This window comes from Diaphorina citri, unplaced genomic scaffold (assembly GCF_000475195.1).
Source record: "Diaphorina citri unplaced genomic scaffold, Diaci psyllid genome assembly version 1.1 scaffold1416, whole genome shotgun sequence".
Classification (NCBI taxonomy): Eukaryota; Metazoa; Arthropoda; class Insecta; order Hemiptera; family Psyllidae; genus Diaphorina; species Diaphorina citri.
Genome location: NW_007378842.1, coordinates 47183 through 65393, shown reverse-complemented (window position 1 = coordinate 65393; position 18211 = coordinate 47183). Strand labels below are relative to the sequence as shown.

At 43.9% G+C, this 18211-nt stretch overlaps 1 protein-coding gene across 1 annotated transcript in view; it reads right to left on the bottom strand.

The window, feature by feature from the left end:
• LOC103515777 overlaps positions 1-18211 on the bottom strand; it is a gene marked incomplete at its 3' end in the record, with an annotated part of 21688 nt that extends 3477 nt beyond the window's left edge. Inside the window, 21 exon segments of the mRNA XM_026828382.1 lie at positions 385-509; positions 1261-1323; positions 1861-2003; positions 3052-3088; positions 3570-3768; positions 4348-4448; positions 5284-5525; positions 6173-6398; positions 8080-8244; positions 8558-8813; positions 9308-9523; positions 10234-10434; positions 11291-11479; positions 13024-13064; positions 13750-13905; positions 13907-13958; positions 14531-14755; positions 15411-15649; positions 16816-17188; positions 17568-17899; positions 18126-18211. Coding sequence (XP_026684183.1) covers positions 385-509; positions 1261-1323; positions 1861-2003; positions 3052-3088; positions 3570-3768; positions 4348-4448; positions 5284-5525; positions 6173-6398; positions 8080-8244; positions 8558-8813; positions 9308-9523; positions 10234-10434; positions 11291-11479; positions 13024-13064; positions 13750-13905; positions 13907-13958; positions 14531-14755; positions 15411-15649; positions 16816-17188; positions 17568-17899; positions 18126-18211 — 3667 coding nt within the window.

Below are 18211 nucleotides of genomic sequence, written 5' to 3'. Positions count from 1 at the left end.
CATTAAACCTCTATCAAATCAAAAACCAGTATCTGCGACTATAAACAGGGAGAAGAACAGCTAACCCTAACCAGCCTAGAGCCTAGCTAGCTGATAGTTTCAAAGGGTTCTCTCTGCTTGAAAAGAACAAGCACAAGTCCTCACAATGGTTGACTGCGGTTCAGGACGAGCCAATTAAACATGACTAGAGACTATCACCCTAGTGTATGGCTGATAGAAGAGATATTTTCTCTATTTTGTCATCACCTTTCGGCTATAGCTAAAGCCACTACAACAACAAATCCGGATGAATGACCATTTCATCTTCACAGTGGCATTAAACCTCTATCAAATCAAAAACCAGTATCTTTTCTCTAGCTTGGTGAAGGAACGGTGATTACTTACCGTCCAGTTTGGCGGCTGCAGCTGCGGCTGTGACGGCGGCAATGGCGGCCTTATGTTGTTCTACCGTGCCGCCAGATTCTAATACTCGGATCTTGTTGCGGTTCGCTATTGGACATCCGGATGCACTGAGAAAACAGGAGAAGAGGAAAATTAGCGTTCTACCTAACGAAATTGAATGAATAAGGCTGAAGAAGAAAACAAGAGTAAATTTAGCGTTCTACCTAACGAAATTGAATGGATAAGTCCCGCCACTCACAATCAGACCGTCTGATATACCTGGGTCTCATTCCCGCCACACATGTTGAGACTATCTGACGAGCCTTTCCAGAGGGCAAGAAATGTGGCGGCCTTATGTTGTTCTACCGTGCCGCCAGATTCTAATACTCGGATCTTGTTGCGGTTCGCTATTGGACATCCGGATGCACTGAGGAAACAGGAGAAGAGGAAAATTAGCGTTCTACCTACCTAACGAAATTGAATGAATAAGGCTGAAGAAGAAAACAAGAGTAAATTTAGCGTTCTACCTAACGAACTTGAATGGCTAAGTCCCGCCACTCACGCTCAGACCTTCTGATATACCTGGGTCTCATTCCCGCCACACACATGTTGAGACTATCTGACAAGCCTTTCCAGAGGGCAAGAAATGTGTACTGTACACGAACAAAATAAGGTAACAAGAACTCATTCCATTGATTTTAGAGATGTCGAATTTCGACTTGGCGGGTTTTTCTGAACGAGATAAATCTTGAGGTGTGGGGGTCTTTTCTGACGAAATTCCTGTGTGCGGAGTCCAGTGTGTAGGACTATTGCACCCCAACATGGATTTATATTTTAAGAGGAGATAAATCTTATATCTAATCAAACATTAATACAAACCTCCTATGAGAGAGGAATTTCCCTGTGGCATGACCGGAACCGTCACATCCTGGTATGGGACATCTGAGCAGCGTTAGGAAAATAAAATCCGACATATAGACATGGTCATGAACTAGAATATTAGATGGACGTGGACCGATAGAGGAGTCTGGGAGATTATCGCCCGGATCCATTCGTAGCGGCCGCTCCCGGTAATAAACCCGAAACATTGTGTTTACATATTTACTTTTTAAAGAGGTTTGATAGAGGGAACTGTAACTGCTAAGGTCTTACATATTTACTTTTAAAGAAGTTTGATATAGGGAACTGTAACTGCTCGTCCGAAATCGTAGAGATAAGGAAGACAGGATAGGAGACAGCCAGCCGTTCCGAGAACGAACATTATCCGTTCAGGAAAAAATCCGTCCCGGGTGGGAACCGAATCCGTGGCCTAGCGTTTACAGCGTTTAGGCTGGCTCAAGTCAGACTGAAATTGATTTCGGCTACTCAGATCTTCGGAATTAACGCTTCAGTGCAGCTTGAGAGCTTTTGTTTAGTTCATAAATATGACCCTTGATGTGATAGAAAGTTAGAAATTAGAAGGTAATAAAGGGCTCTCACCTCAAAGGTTCCGAGTCCTGGCCATCGCGTGGTTTACTCTTGGGTTTATTAGCCCGGGGACATCCAGATAGAGACCGGTGCGAGGAGTAGTTACCAGTAACGTGCCCGGAGCCATCGCATCCTGGGGTTGGACACTTGAGTTCCTGCGAGTGCATGCCGGAGCCCGGATACTTCACGGACTGACTGAGGGGACCTCCGGGGGATTTGGACTTCTGATTGGGACAGCCGGAGACTGAACGGTGCGTGAGAAAAGATCCGTTAATGTGTCCTGCCCCATCACACCCCGGTGTGGGACAGTTTACACCTTAACGGGAGAGATAACAGGAGATTAGATCATCGTCAAGAATGAGACATTATCCTATTCGGATGGGTCTAGCTAGGGTATGTCTCGCTAATATACGTTAAACAGAAAGTAGACTAGCGTCTAGCTGTGCGGCTATAAACATGGAGAAGAACAGCTAGCCCTAACCAGCCTAGCTAGCTGATAGTTTCAGAGGGTTCTCTCTGTTTGAAAAGAACAAGCACATGCCTAAAATGTTAAATAATAATTACAAATTATTAAATAATAAAGAGTGTAAATTCTGAACTTTTATTTCGTAACAAATGTAAAATCGAGATATTTACAAAAGAGTTTATACACGTACAAATTATACAATATGTATTTATAATTACATACGTTTATCTACATTAATTTATGTTACAAATTTCAAACTTTGTACAAAGAATTCGTAAGATTTACAATAAATGACTAGAATTGAACGTACATATTTAAGAAAAAAGGTACTTTTCGAACAAGAATACCTGAACTCACAATAACCTATATCCTAATGAGATTACATTGTTGAACAAATTCCACCCTACTTTTTTTGTGTAATTAAGTACATACTTCCTCTAAAACTTCAATTATACATATTGTTATTTTCTATTTTATTATTTCATTTTTAAATACATACTCGTAATAATATAACTAGATATTTAAATACGTAACTTGAAATTTTGAAGTTATTATTAATAATAAATTATTCTCGCTGGTTCTTGTCTAAATTTTTCCCAACATCGGATATTCCGACTGCGCCAGTTTGTGTTTCAAATTGAGATTATAATACTCGCCGCTGTTATTGTTGGTGCTTCCCCCGCATAGACTCTGGAGCTTGGTGAGGTATCGCATCCTGGGGTTGGACACTTGAGTTCCTGCGAGTGAGTGCTTAGACTGCGATCACCGCGAGAACTGAAAGCAAAATGGAATTTATTTAGACTCTTTATTGAATTTCGTCATCCCCATCCGTGGCACAAGCATTGCTTTTACGGATGAGTATACCTACCATTTATAATTATAATTAATGTAGGTGATTTTTATATTCTGTTCGATCTGCTGTTTTATCAATAAAGAAATGGAAGAGCAATATTGTTAAAAAAGACAATCCCTACCCTTCAATCATGTCATTTATTACAATATCATTATCTACCTACCTAGATACCTGACCGACCGCATGCCTAATCGCAAAAAAGGCCTGCGGCGCTATTAAAAGAGTATGTATCTTCACTCTTACAACATTTAAGTACCTACTGGTTGAGCGTTGGAGTGCCGCGGAGTCTTGAGAAGTGTGCCGCGGTGGCGACAACTTTGAGAACAACTGCTCTAAAGGTTGGGTGGTAGAGAACGTCTCCGCTGTCAGTAGAAAACTGAAGAGTATTTATTGAGAACTCACCTGGAATCATCCTTAGACAGGAGCTTGTCATGATGAGAGGCTGTGATTGGTGGAATCCCGTAGTAGCTGCTAGCCGAATACCCGTTAGCGTAATTCCCGGGATACGTACAGGAATACCCAGAGTATGGAGTGTAGCTGTTGCTGCCCGGATACTCGGTACCGGGGATATAACCCGGGTGCGGACTTACCCCCGCGTATCCTGGAACATGGGGACGAGATGGGTTAATGATAAATGGAGATAGAGAGTAATAAGGCTCGTTCACATTGGAAATAAGAGTCGTTTGAGACGAGCCTAGTGGAACATCGCATCGCATCGGACCGACAGGGGTTGATGGAAAATCAAAAGTTCAGTTTTGGCCTGGCAAATCTATAATATAGGTAGCTCGGAAAAGGGAATTTCCTTTTGGGAAGTTCCTTTAACGATTAGACTCACCAGGACGAAAATCCCTCAAATTCCACTGTATCAAAAGCTTTTTCAAAGTCCATTTTTTACTCTTTCTTCTTCCCTTCTCTTTATGTCAAAGCAATTTTTCTTTCTTCGTATTAGGTACATTCCAAATTATCAAGAAGATTTTAGTGTTAGAAATGGTTTCATTAAGCAGTCCTCTCTGGTGTTCCTCAAGGATGGGTACTTGGGCCTCTACTTTGTAAGGCTTCTTGACATTACTTCGCCTGTATTATTAAATTATAGTCTTTTCTGGGATAATATTTTACTCGGTTTTATTCTATTAAAATCTATTTAGTTCAATTCTATTCTATTCTATTCTATTCTACTCACCATTAACATCCCTGTATGAATCAATATAGTGAGATCCTCCGCTGTCTGGAGTGGATTCTCTACTGTAAGCTCCCGCCGGGAATATAGACCTTCCAGTAGGCCTGGAACATAGCAGAATATGACATTTCATTAGGATGATGAGAGAATACTCAAGACGAAACTAGATAACTAATTAACAAATGCAGTTTTCTTTGTGTTATTATATCACAACTTTGGTGCTCACTGCAGCATTGTAGGATTTTTCCAATATTATAATCCTAAAATCTAATGTTTACCTACCATGCTGGCACCGGTCGCTATGCGCATTTATATGTCATAGCTACTCATTTTCCTCACGAGGCTGAGTGGGCCCCGCAACAGCCAGTCACGGAATCAATCATTTGCATGATACAAATTTCTTGACCCCGCCGGGAATCGAACCCGGGTCTCCCGCGTGCAAGGCGAGCGCAGTGACCACTACGCCATGGGAGCTGACATAACTAATTAACTGCCTAGCGTTTAAGTCCATTGGAATAAATCGGAATTCAGAATTTTCAACATTGGACTGATCCGTTAGTTTTTGGATAGTTGGTGTTTCCTAATTCCTCTATTGAATAAGTAGCCTTAGTATTAGTATTAGTAGACATTTTATCAAGAAGTACCTAGGTGCCCTTGAACTGAATAAATTTACCTATTTATTTACACGCTAAAAAAGGAGAAAATTCGGGTCAATAATGGCCAGAATTACCTACAATCTGAGATTAAGCAAAGTCGATTTTGAACTTTTTAGCCAGTCCGTTGCTTAATACAATAGTTTCACTTAAACCAAGTTTAAATTCAAATTACGGCCCCGGCTACGAAGGCCGCCACTCACTATCAGGTAGACCTGACAGGTCCGCCTACGCCTGTCAGGTCTACCTGATAGTTAGTGGCTAGCCTAAGGATCACACTACTCACCTGCTCAGACTGAGGTCAAGTGTTTGCTGCTGCGGGGAGGGGGCGGGGGGCGACGAACTGCCCGTCGCACTGGTAGGGCCGCGTTGGGAGCGACGAGGGGGCCCGGTGGGGGGCCCCGGGGGCGGGGGACTGGCAGACCCATAGGGCCCCCCCAGAGGCGATGTCGAGGTTACGGAGGAGGTGGACAGGTCCATGACTGAGGCGGGGGAGGTGCGGGGGGCATGGGGGTCCTGAGACACCTGCTGGGGAGAGAGACAGATGGAGATTATAGAAAAAATTAAAATTTTAAATGGATATTGTTGAAAAATTCATTGGATAGTATTGCTTTAATAATACCTAGATATTGTCATCTCTCAAGATGTACTGATCAGTTGAGAGGTACAGACTACTGTTAACATCAACCCGTCCTTGATCAGTTTTTTTCCCCCTTAAAAGCCAGCCTAGTTAGCTGGGTTGGTAGCGCGTCTGCCTTGTAAGCGCTAGGCGCGGGGTTCGATTCCTGCCCGGGGCGGATTTTATCCTGAACGGATGATGTTCGGAACGGCTGGCTTTCTAATATCCTATCTTCCAAGACCTTAGCAGTAACAGTCCCCTCTATCAAACCTGTTCAAAAAATAATAATTTAATTCCCTAGTTGCTCCACTTCCTCCTCTTTTCTTCTTTTCCGTGTGAAATCCTACCCAATAAGAGCATAAAGGCTATTATTTAACGCCGCAGGCGAAACTTCTCAGCACTTTTGTGGCAGCTCGCTTGCTTGCTTAAGTTGACGTGATGTCATTGAATTACGTCAAAATATAACTAAAAATACCGATATTTACTTTACTTTAACAACCTGATTAATGCTATTGATACACCGAGCCTTGGCGCCGCAGGCGAAACTTTCTCTTACCTTGGTAGAGGCAGCAGCGACGCACTTCACTGAGAGATTCATCGCTGCTGCCCGCGGAAAACCCGGCGCCCCTGTGACGGTGCTGCTAGGCGCGGACACGGGAGGAAGCTCGCCCCCACCCCCTCCTGTTCCGCCCCCACTGGTTTCCGAGTTGGTGTTAGAGGGGGTGCCTACGCCGCTCGAACCGATGGAGGTGGCCTGTTGTTGCGAGTAGTGGTAGAGAGGCCTGGGGAGAGAGGAACTGATGAGTTTATACGGTTTATAGTTTAAGAAGGGGCCGAAAAATGACAGTCAATTTTAGAGTTCAGACTATTCAGAGCAAAATATCTGGTTTTTGCGAGTAGTGGTCGAGAGGCCTGGGGGACAGAGGATTTGGAGCGTTTATTAAGGGGCCGGGAATTGAAGCGTTTATTAAGAAGGGGCCGGGAATTGAAGCGTTTATTAAGAAGGGGCCGGGAATTGAAGCGTTTATTAAGAAGGGGCCGGGAATTGAAGCGTTTATTAAGAAGGGGCCGGGAATTGAAGCGTTTATTAAGAAGGGGCCGGGAATTGAAGCGTTTATTAAGAAGGGGCCGGGAATTGAAGCGTTTATTAAGAAGGGGCCGGGAATTGAAGCGTTTATTAAGAAGGGGCCGGGAATTGAAGCGTTTATTAAGAAGGGGCCGGGAATTGAAGCGTTTATTAAGAAGGGGCCGGGAGTTGAAGCGTTTATTAAGAAGGGGCCGGGAGTTGAAGCGTTTATTAAGAAGGGGCCGGGAGTTGAAGCGTTTATTAAGAAGGGGCCGGGAGTTGAAGCGTTTATTAAGAAGGGGCCGGGAGTTGAAGCGTTTATTAAGAAGGGGCCGGGAGTTGAAGCGTTTATTAAGAAGGGGCCGGGAGTTGAAGCGTTTATTAAGAAGGGGCCGGGAGTTGAAGCGTTTATTAAGAAGGGGCCGGGAGTTGAAGCGTTTATTAAGAAGGGGCCGGGAGTTGAAGCGTTTATTAAGAAGGGGCCGGGAGTTGAAGCGTTTATTAAGAAGGGGCCGGGAGTTGAAGCGTTTATTAAGAAGGGGCCGGGAGTTGAAGCGTTTATTAAGAAGGGGCCGGGAGTTGAAGCGTTTATTAAGAAGGGGCCGGGAGTTGAAGCGTTTATTAAGAAGGGGCCGGGAGTTGAAGCGTTTATTAAGAAGGGGCCGGGAGTTGAAGCGTTTATTAAGAAGGGGCCGGGGAAGGTGCCGGGAGTTGAAGCGTTTATTAAGAAGGGGCCGGGAGTTGAAGCGTTTATTAAGAAGGGGCCGGGAGTTGAAGCGTTTATTAAGAAGGTGCCGGGAGTTGAAGCGTTTATTAAGAAGGGGCCGGGAGTTGACGCGTTTATTAAGAAGGGGGCGGGAGTTGAAGCGTTTATTAAGAAGGGGCCGGGAGTTGACGCGTTTATTAAGAAGGTGCCGGAAAACGATAGTCAAGTTTGGAGCTCAGACTGTTCAGAGTAAAACACCTGTAAAGTTTTTGATTTCAAAGGAAAATTTTGGAAAGCCAGCCTAGTTAGCTTGGTTGGTAGCGCGTCTGCCTTGTAAGCGCTAGGTCGCGGATTCGATTCCCGCCCGGGGCGGATTTTATCCTGATGGGATAATGTTCGCTCTCGGAACGGCTGGCTTTCTCCTATCCTGTCTTCCTTCTCTCTTCGATTTCGGGACGATAAGACCATAGCAGTTGCAGTTCCTTCTATCAAACCCCTTTTAACTTTTCTTATCCTATAATAAGGACAGTAAATACAGAAATGTCTTCGAACAAATTTTAGGTGGTCCGTTCCAAGCACAGAGCCGAAAAAACCTAATGTGGTATCCACTCGGAAATTCAGGTTAATACGAGTACAAGTTCTTAGTCAGTAGTGGGAATCGAACTCGGGACCTTCCACTTGGATTCCTCACCTAGGATAGAGAGGTGACTCTCCATGGTCTCCCTGTTGGGATGGCGTAGAGGTTGGTAGCTGGGTGTCCGTCACCCCGCCATGTTCTGAACTGGCAGCAGAGTGTTTCAACATATTCATGTGCTGTTCGTAACGGCTCAGCTGCTCTGAGTATTGGTCACTGTAGCTGTGGAGAAAGAAAATAAGGTTACTTAGGCTTACGTTGCGGGTCGACACTGCGAGCTGTTTTGAGATGCACTATGCCTCTTTTGAAATAGCTGTTAGCTATTAGAAGACCCCCTAGGAAGTTTAGGAGCTGGTGAAATTCCCTCGAAAAAGGCGAAACAGTTCTCTGTACGGTACACACGGAACAGAAAATCGCACAGTTTCACGACCACACGAACGATTTTTCATGCGGTAATATCGGAAGAAATAAGAAAACATTTCGTGCGGTAAAATAGTAAGAAAAAAAATCGTACGAGACGTACGGTTTTACTCACCTAGGGGTTGGTACAGGGGGTGGCGCCGGGTCAAACCTCTCGTACGAGTCATACCGATACTCGTTCGAGTACGAAGCTATCGGTCTGTTGATAACAGCCGGCGCGGACGTACAAGGGGGCCCCAGACTGGTGGGGGGATAGAGATCGTCAGGGGCGGAGTTCATGAGGGGCCCCGTGGGGTGGGAGTGGGGGTCGTACCTGTGATCCAGCACGTAGGGGACTGACGACTGAGGGGGAGGAGGAGGGGGAAGGGGACCTGTGGGAAAAGAAATTTATTCTCAGTTAATTTTTGTGAAAGAAAGAATAATAGGCAATCGAAAATAATTTGAATTCAAAGGCTCTAAAGAATTCAATGTAATTTGTGAAAATATTATTAAGGTATATGAATTAAATAAATAGGTAGGTACACTACACACTACATAGGTAATTATGTATTTAATTTTATACTGTGGGTTGAGACAGATCAGACTGAGCTTGAGTTGTATTCATGGCTCATACTAAAAGAGTCGTAGTGCGCCTCAGGCGAACTGTTATCGCGCCCCAGGCGAAATTTCTACTCACCAGGTAGGTTCTGGGTGACATGATGGAGAGGTAGGTTCTGAGTGACATGATGTAGGGAGGCGGTTGAATGGTGTCCCAGGGTGTCCATACTTGACACTGAGCTAGAGTTGGATTCATGGCTCACACTGTGAGAGTCATAGTGCGCCCCAGGCGAAATTTTATTGCGCCCCAGGCGAAATGTTTACTCACCAGGTAGGTTCTGGGTGACATGATGTAGGGAGGCGGTTGAATGGTGTCCCAGGGTGTCCATACTTGACACTGAGCTTGAGTTAGAGTCATGACTCATACTGTAAGAGTCGTAAGCGCGATGGTGAGGTCCAGTGGGAGGGGGCCCGGTGCTGGGGGACTGACAGGCAGATGAGGGGAGGTCCGGCTTCAACATGCCGGTCGGTGTGCAGCACGACCCTGGGGAGAACGGAAAAAATCTGTTGTGAACTTGTCAACATCACACGCCTTTCTATTAGGTACGTTACGGAATATTCTATTCGTTACCTATTCTATTCTATTCTATTCTAGGCAGATGAGGGGAGGTCCGGCTTCAACATGCCGGTCGGTGTGCAGCACGACCCTGGGGAGAACGGAAAAAATCTGTTGTGAACTTGTGACCACCACACGCCTTTCTATTAGGTACGTTACGGAACTGACAAAATGTTTCTTTAGAGCTTTAGACTTCCCGAAAATCTCCAACATTGTCGAATAATTATGAAAAATAAGAAATACCTAATAATAGGCGTTTTGACCTCACATCAATGGGGGGTCAACTTCCGTTTACGAGATTAACGTTGTCTCGTTGTCTGCGTAACGTCTGCGGTTAGTACCTATCAGGACGGTGGACGGGTGTCTATCCGAATTTTGCGAATATAATTACTAACTACAACTGGATATTGAGCTCGGGATTTTAGAGTAAATCTATTCTAATCTAACTAGGTATATTCTATTCTACTCACCACTCTGGGATTTGGGCGTAAACTTGCTCTTATCGTCGCTTTTCACCGAGGCCGGTTTGCTATAGTAGGATGAGTTCTACTCAAATTCCATTCTATTCTACCCAAAATCTATTCTATTCTACCCAAGTTCCATTCTATTCTACCCAAGCTCCATTCTATTCTACTCACCACTCTGGGATTTGGGCGTAAACTTGCTCTTATCGTCGCTTTTCACCGAGGCCGGTTTGCTATAGTAGGATGAGTGAGAGAATTCGGATGAGGAGTGACTGGAAGTGTGTTCCGGGTAATAGCAGGGTTTTACATCGGATGAGAGAGGAGAGGGGAGGGGCGTCTTGTTGAAGCTCATCTCCGACGAACAGTTGGAGGGGACTGTGGAGGAGCGGATGAGATACGATTAGTTTTGTCAACTAGAGCGAATGAATGGTTTCATTTGTTGGGCCAGCCACTCACTATCAGGTAGACCTGACAGGTATACCTGACACCTGATGAACACACACACACACACACACACACACACCAGCAGATAGAGCTATCAGGTACAACTGAAAAGGGTCGTCTGTCAGGTCTACCTTATATCTGATGAACACACACACTTAGATAACTTAGACCTGATCAGGTGTACCCGTCGTCAGGTCTACCTGATAGTGAGTGGCTGGGCTTGTTAAACTTGCGTAACTGCAACCTTCTTAGAACGCCTTCTCTTCCTAAACTAGGAGTAGTTACCTACTAGTTACCGTGTAAAGTGACAGTCTAAATCACTTGAAGTCGGTACATACATGATCGCAACGAGCCCGCACCAACATACGGTCGAGTGTTGGACGTGCTACGGCGAGAAAGAAAAGGCAAGGAATTTGAATGTATTGGTACACACATCACCACACCAGCACCGTCGTGGTGCGGTGATATGTGTGTACCGACACGGTCAAATGCCTTAGTTTTCTTTCTCGACGTAGCACGTTCCACACTCGGCCGTATGCTGGCGCGGGCTCGGTGCGATTATGACGTGCCCGACCTTTATTTTCTGTACATGATTATGTGAATAACGAAATATATACCTACTCGTATTACTACTAATAGGTATTACTATCAAGATATTAACTACTAAATACCCGGCTTTCGAAGCTAACTTTGAACAGCGAATCAGCGAATGACGAAAGCTAGTCAACAAAATATAGAACTTCAAAAAATCAACAAAAACAGTAAAAATTCCGACGTCACAACATACCTCGTTGTAAGTGTCGGCCGGCGGCCAAGGAAGACTTGAGCTTGGCGGCCTCCTTATTAGCGGCCTTATTGGCGGCTGCTATAGGACAGCCCGACAGAGAGCGATGCGTGTTCCTATTGGAGCTTACGTGGCCACGCCCATTGCAACCGGGGGTGGGGCATTTCAAGATGGTCTCGTGCATTGCCAAAACTTTGGGGGTGGCGGCAAGAGGGAAAGGGGGAGGAGAGAAAGGGGCGGGGGGTTTGGTTAGGTGTCTATTTCAATTCAATTCAATGCGTTTTTTTACCTCCTAATTTTGGCTATTTTTGGTTAAATTCCCTTTCTTTTCTTCTAATGTTGGCTTTGTTTGGCTAAATTTTCCATCAAGGTTGATATTGGTATAAATAGGATCATTGGTATAAATAGGATCATTGATGACTATTTAATCCCTAGGTATATCACTGCGACAACCTGACCCTATCTTCCTTCAGGGATGAGCTGGGTTCAGTTTGTACCAAAGTCAGATTTTGGGTCGTGCCAAAGTTTCAGATTACAGAAAAAATTTCGGAAGCTCATTTTTTCACTGAGCTTTCATGTTCTTTGTGTAATAATTATGATTGCCTACAGAAAAGCAGTTGAACACATCGGTCGATTCTTTAAAACAAAAGTTGTTATGAATAAAATTTCAAGAAACCAAAAAACTTTGTTAGCGGGATAGAGAGATTGGTTTGAATCTAAAAGTTGGTTTTGCCAAATGTCGTCTGTGCTTGGAAAGTTTAGAAAAGCTTCAATGGGAACAAAGATTCAAATTCAAATGAAGTTCAAATCAAGATCATTTGAATTGGAGTTCTAGATAGAGGTTGCTGCAACTTCACAAAATTCAGCATTACTGAATTGAACTCTTAAACTAGGTAAAATTTCTTTCATTAAAGGAAAATGACAATCTATCCCGCTACAAAACTCAAAGAATACAAAAAGAAATATGAAATAATAATATTTTAAAGAAAGACATTAGATACACTAGATATCATGGTTGTTATCAAATCTCTAAACTTCCTTTCGGGTTCAAAAGATACCCCAAATATGAACCGTTTGGCTTACAAAGAAAAAGAAATAGACACTCTAAAGGGGGAAGGAAAAGTGGCAAAAGTTTTGGCAACGCATGGAAACAAGTTTGACCAAAATAAAGACAATGGAAAAAAAAAAAACAAAATCACAAAACAAAAATACTCTCTGTCCCGCTGTTCAAAGTTACAAAGGATTTTAACAAAGAACATTGTAGAATTGGTGACTTACAAAGAAAAAATAAACAAACTATGTCAATGGAGTGCTGAAAATCCTAAATGAGCTAAAAAAGAGCACTCAAATTTGAAAGAACAATCTGAAATTTGAAAATTGATTTTACACATCTTATTCCAGAGTCTTCACAGACTTCGAGGGTCCTTGACTATCGCAATACACATTTATATCATCTAAAAGATCTCCTTGAAATAATGACCCTTCGTTTTTCACAAAGGAAGTGCTAAATGTCTTGTATGTAAAATTAAAAGAAATAAAAGAATTGATCTCTCTCCAAGAAAACTTACTTTTTGGAACTTGTGTAGCTCAAGCTCATTTTGGATTACCAGCATTCAATTGAAGAATTACCAAAATAGCCTGAACTATCAACAAAACATATACAATTCAAGATAAAGTGGTAAGTTTGGCTATTGTTTTGGCTCTAGAACGCGTGCCTGGAGATGTGAGTTACTTACTTTCTGGAGTGACCTTGTCTTTTCTGGGACATCCGGATAAGCTGAAACACAAAGAAATAGGACGTGATTGTACTATTTTAGCACTTAAAAAAATACTACCAAATACTCATACATAAGATTGGGCAATCTGCTATTGCCATCCGGCGAAAGCTAAGGCCGCTAAAACAACAAGAACAACAACAACAACAACAACAACAACAACAACAACAACACCAACAACAACAACAACAACAACAACAACAACAACACCAACAACATAAGATCGGTCTAACAGACCTAAGTCTGTTAAGGTGTGACCAAATAGATCAACATCGATCGATGGCCGTCGACTATATCTGGACAGCTGGACATTTTAAGACAATCTCAGCTTGATTGGACGCCCTTCGATTTTAGAGAAGTGTAACAACCTCCGTGGCCGAGTGGGTCTCACACTAGGCTTGCACGCAGGAGGTCCGGGTTCGATTCCCGGCGGTGCCGAGGTTTTTTTCGGCTCTGTGCTTGGAGTTCGGGGTGCACTCAGTCTCGTGAGGACAATTGAATAGCTACCTTAATCGAGTAGTGACCAGTGGCGGCATTACCAGAGTAAAAAGAAAAAATATAATTATGTTAGAAATTGTACAGGAGGCTCTTAGTAATGCTGTGATATCCACAAAAATTGTGAAGAAGCTCTCAGCTTCACCACAAATAAATCATGATTTTAGAGAAATGTGGTAAGGTGTTACTTACCTTCTATGATGAGAGTAGAGTCCTGTAACATGCCCTTGTCCATTACATCCTGGAGTGGGGCATTTGCTTCCCTCTGTGAACAATAATTGAACATAACCATCAATAAATGCCTACCTATCATGTAGCAAAATACATGTGAAAGTTGTGAGGGGTTGCTACGCGTTCCCGCGTGACGTCCTGAATGGCCGAGGCTGCACGAGAACTTGCTCCTGAGGAGAGAAGAAAAATGGAGAATCAGGAAACGACTGATTTAAAAGACGGCTCGAAGAGATAATGTACGTTCTCTGAACCGCTGGCTTTCTCCTATCCTGTCTTCCTTCTCTCTTCGGGACGATAAGACCATAGCAGTTACAGTTCCCTTTGTCAAACCTCTTAAAAAAAAAAAAAAAAAAAAAAAAAAAAAAAAAAAAAAAAAAAAAAAAAAAAATGCCTGGTTGGTTTCAAATACTGGAAATAAAAAGATTTTTGATAGAGGATAGAGGGCACTTCAAAAACTGAGATCTTATAGTCCCGAAAGCGAAGAGAGGAGGAGGACAAGATTGCCAGCCGTTCCAATAAAGAACCTTATCTCTGTTTAGGATAAAATACCCTTTAAATAGGTTAGATCTTTTGTGACTTTCCCCAACTCTTACAAGTTACACTGACTCAACTGATCATTGACGTCCAAAGTTTGAAATAGATGGGTGAACATTTTCCCGGCAATACTCAGGCTGTCAATAGTAGCTTGTCGCTGAGTGGAATCTCGGCAGTCATACAAGATAAACCTTTCTACTATTCTCACCTGCAGGTTGTAATATCGTGTATTGTTTGGAATCAGGCGAGTGTAGCCCAGTAGCGCCACTGGCTCCCTTGTTGTCCTCTTCTTTGACTCCCGGTTTGGGCGGGGCAAAGCCCCTAGTTTCGCCCAATACATGACTACTAGGCGGCCCAGGGGGCGGCGGAAAGCCGACGAAGGTGACGCAGTTGGGCGGTGGTGGATAGGGTCCGAGTTCGATGTCTGAGGAGCCTGGAAGAAAAGGTGGTGTGGTGATTTTGAATACAGTTTGGAACTTGAATATTAAGAGATTGGTTATATAGGTTATAGCTATTTAAGCTGATAATCTTTTCCTGGATAAAGCCTGATTTTTGATTAATAAATATGTAGAATTGAAATTCCAAAAACTTCGTAGTAAGTCACAAAGTACTGTTGCCAGCCTAGTTAGCTTGGACGGTAGCATATTTAGTAAGCGCTAGGTCACGGTTTCGATTCCCAGCGGGGCAAACTTCATCCCAAACACATAAGGCTCGTTCTGGGAACGACTGGCTTTCTCCTATCCTGTCCTCTTTCTCTCTTCCATTTTGAGACGAAAAGACATTTACAGTTAAGGTTCCCTCAATCAAACCTTTTTTTAAACAAAAATCGATACCATCGTTTTCAATTCGATTTCGATACGATAAGACCTCCTTTCTTACAGTTCCCTCCATCGTTTTGGATACCATCATCCCATTTTCACTTACTTCCCGTGTCCTCTTCTTTCTCATTGTCCCCCGAATCTTTCTCCCCCAGAAATCTAAGACGTTTTACATTACATTGAACTGGTGGTCTTTTCTGACGAAATTCCTGTGTGCGGAGTCCGGGAGTCCGGTATGTAGGACTATTGCACCCAGGCGTAGCTTCTTACCTGGCAGGCGAGACGATTCAACGGGCTTGAACGCCGACGACGGGGCACTGTATCCTTGACCGCCCAGCCCGTGTTTGTCCCCATAGTCCTTGCCGTAGTCCCGGCCCTGTCTAGACCGGTGGCCAGGGTCAGGGTTGGAGCGGCGATGGGGTTCGTCCTCATCTGCCCCCGTCTCACTCATGTCGATTTCCAACTCGTTCGAGGAGTCGTCTACGAGTTCGTTGAAATCCGGCTCGTATCTGAAAAGATCAAAGTTTTCAGTATCACAAAATTCTTATGGTGGGGCCAGACTTGTGCAATGCAACGTGCAATGCAATGAAATTCGTTAGTTTGGACGGGTTTGAGAAAGTTGCAGCAAAGTTTTTTGAACATTGCAGCAAACGTTTGTGGGTATCCGAGAGGTTGGCGGTTTTCTGGCGAATGTCTTTGATGTGCGTTGCACTAGTTTGGACGTGTTTGCAAAGCATCGTGCAATGCAATGCAAATGATGTACCTACTATAGGCCATTACTAGTTGAGTATCGGTACAAAAATTCTCGGTCCGGTAACGGTCCGATCAAATGATTGTTGAAGGGAAGTAATTGCGAGTGTACACACTAGACGTTCTAGTCAAGGTACGGTAACGGTCAGCTCACAGTCAAAATTTGGAACATTCTTGCGACGAATCTTTTTGATCGGACCGTGACCGGACCTTGACTGGCAGACTGGCACTATAGTGTGAATCAGGCTTTAACTGCTTAAACCATCCTTTGGGGCTGTTTGCCCCTACACCTAAGCCTCGGATTGGGCTTTCTGTGTATGGTGTTTTAGTTTCACAAAGTGGACAGTGAATTCCACGAGGACATCTCAATCGCAGTGAATTCCACGAGGACATCTCAATCGCAGTGTCCTGTTCTAATTCCAGCCACTCTCTATCAGGTAGACCTGACAAGTACCTACGGCTGATCAAGTTCGCCTGTCAGGTCTACCTGGTAGTGACTGACTGGCTTAAGAATACAGTGTACGTATTCACTGTCAAAATTTCATTAGAATCATTAGACTCACAACAGACCCTTTCGAAAATTTGGATATTCCGAGAAGCCTCAATAAGAATAGAGGCTAGACTACACGCGTAGATTAAGTTTTCCCATTATATTGTAGGTAATTTCACTCCGGACAGCCACACTACTTACGTTAGATGATAATAATAATAGTGCTTATTTATACTGCTCGCATAGGACTGAAAAGTCCCTTTACTCCAGCAGTAGGCTACTACTATTATTGTGGTCAAATTCTCAAATTATAAGAACATAAAATTCCATACCTCGGCTGGGATTGAACCCACGCCCTCCTGTTTACCAGGCGAGCGCCTTGACCACTACACCACCGAAGGCAGGTAGTGTTTCTACTTGACCCTAACTCCTTACCTGGACTCCGCCATCTTCTCCTTGTTGTTCAACTTGGTACACTCGTTCTCGATCTTGAGCAAATTGTCAATGTCCTTGTTGTTATTGTTGTTCTCCTTCTCCCCACTCCTCTTCTTGACACCTCCACCTCCACGCTTCTCATTATTCTCATCCCTCACTGTAATCACATCCTTGAGGTTGGTCACTCCTCCACTCACGTTGGACACGGAGGTGGCGTAGGTGGACGAGACGCGATGGCTGGGGGTGGTGTTGAAGTTCTTGTTTTCGTCGAAAAGGTTCTCAAAGGCGGGGTTGGCTTCGTAGGGGTGAACTTTCTCCGAGCTGGTGCTGTTGGAGTAGTATGTGTTGTTGTGTTTGGCGCCTAGCCAGCTCCCTGTGGACATGAGGAGGGGTTTACATTAGGTATGTAATATGTAGCGAAAGGTTTCTTCTAAATAGATAGGTACTTATTGACTAGTAAAAAAATACAATAGGTAGGTATTCCGGCTTAGGCACGAATTGACATACTTGTTAGGACCACACTCGCTAACTACGAGTAATTTCCATCGCTATAGTCCGGCAGGTTGAGTATCTATCCATAAGGTTCAACTTCCCCCTCTCTTTTATGGCGCTACTAAGACGCCGTAGTTCGTTTGATCTAAAAGGTAAATCTTTTACAAGAATCTGAACGAATGTGTAAAACCAAAAGTCATTGACTTTGGTTACAAAAACTCGCTAAAAACGTCAAATGGCTGAGAGAATCTTTTTCTTACCTGACAGATTCTTCAACGCTGCCTCCGTCTCCCTTATCAACGTCTCATCGTCCACACAATCCTCACTGGAGTTATTCTTCATGAACTTCTTGCCCGGGTTGTTCAAATTGGTCTCCCCACTATTGTTGTTATTCCCTGGCGTAGCGGACACCAACGCGCGCTTTTTCTGCGGAAGCATGCTGTCGTGCGTGATGTTCTCGACTTTCTTCCTCTTCTTCTTGTTGTCCGGGGAGTTTTGCTCGTCATTGGCGTTGGCGGAGAGGGAGTTGTTGTTGAGGGAGATCTTGCGATGCTGCTTGAGGGCGGCGGTGATGCTGGGCGTTGAGTTGAGGCTGAAACAGAGACAAAACGGGGATATGGTTGGTTAAAAGATTCAGTAACTTTGAGAAGGTCCGTTTTAACTATTGGGTTGTGTGGAAAGCATTTTCTATACAAACAAACTGGGATGATTGGTTAAAAGGTGTTGAAGGAATGTGGAAGTTTCAGAATCGTGAATTCCAAACAAAGAATGAGAGCTTATTGGCGTTAGCCGTAGGTAATGGAGTTAGGAGTTGTTACCTATTGTTGATGGCAATATCATGACGGTGCGGCGATGCTTGTAGAAGACTTGAGAGTAAAACAGATGGGAGAATATGGCATAACAT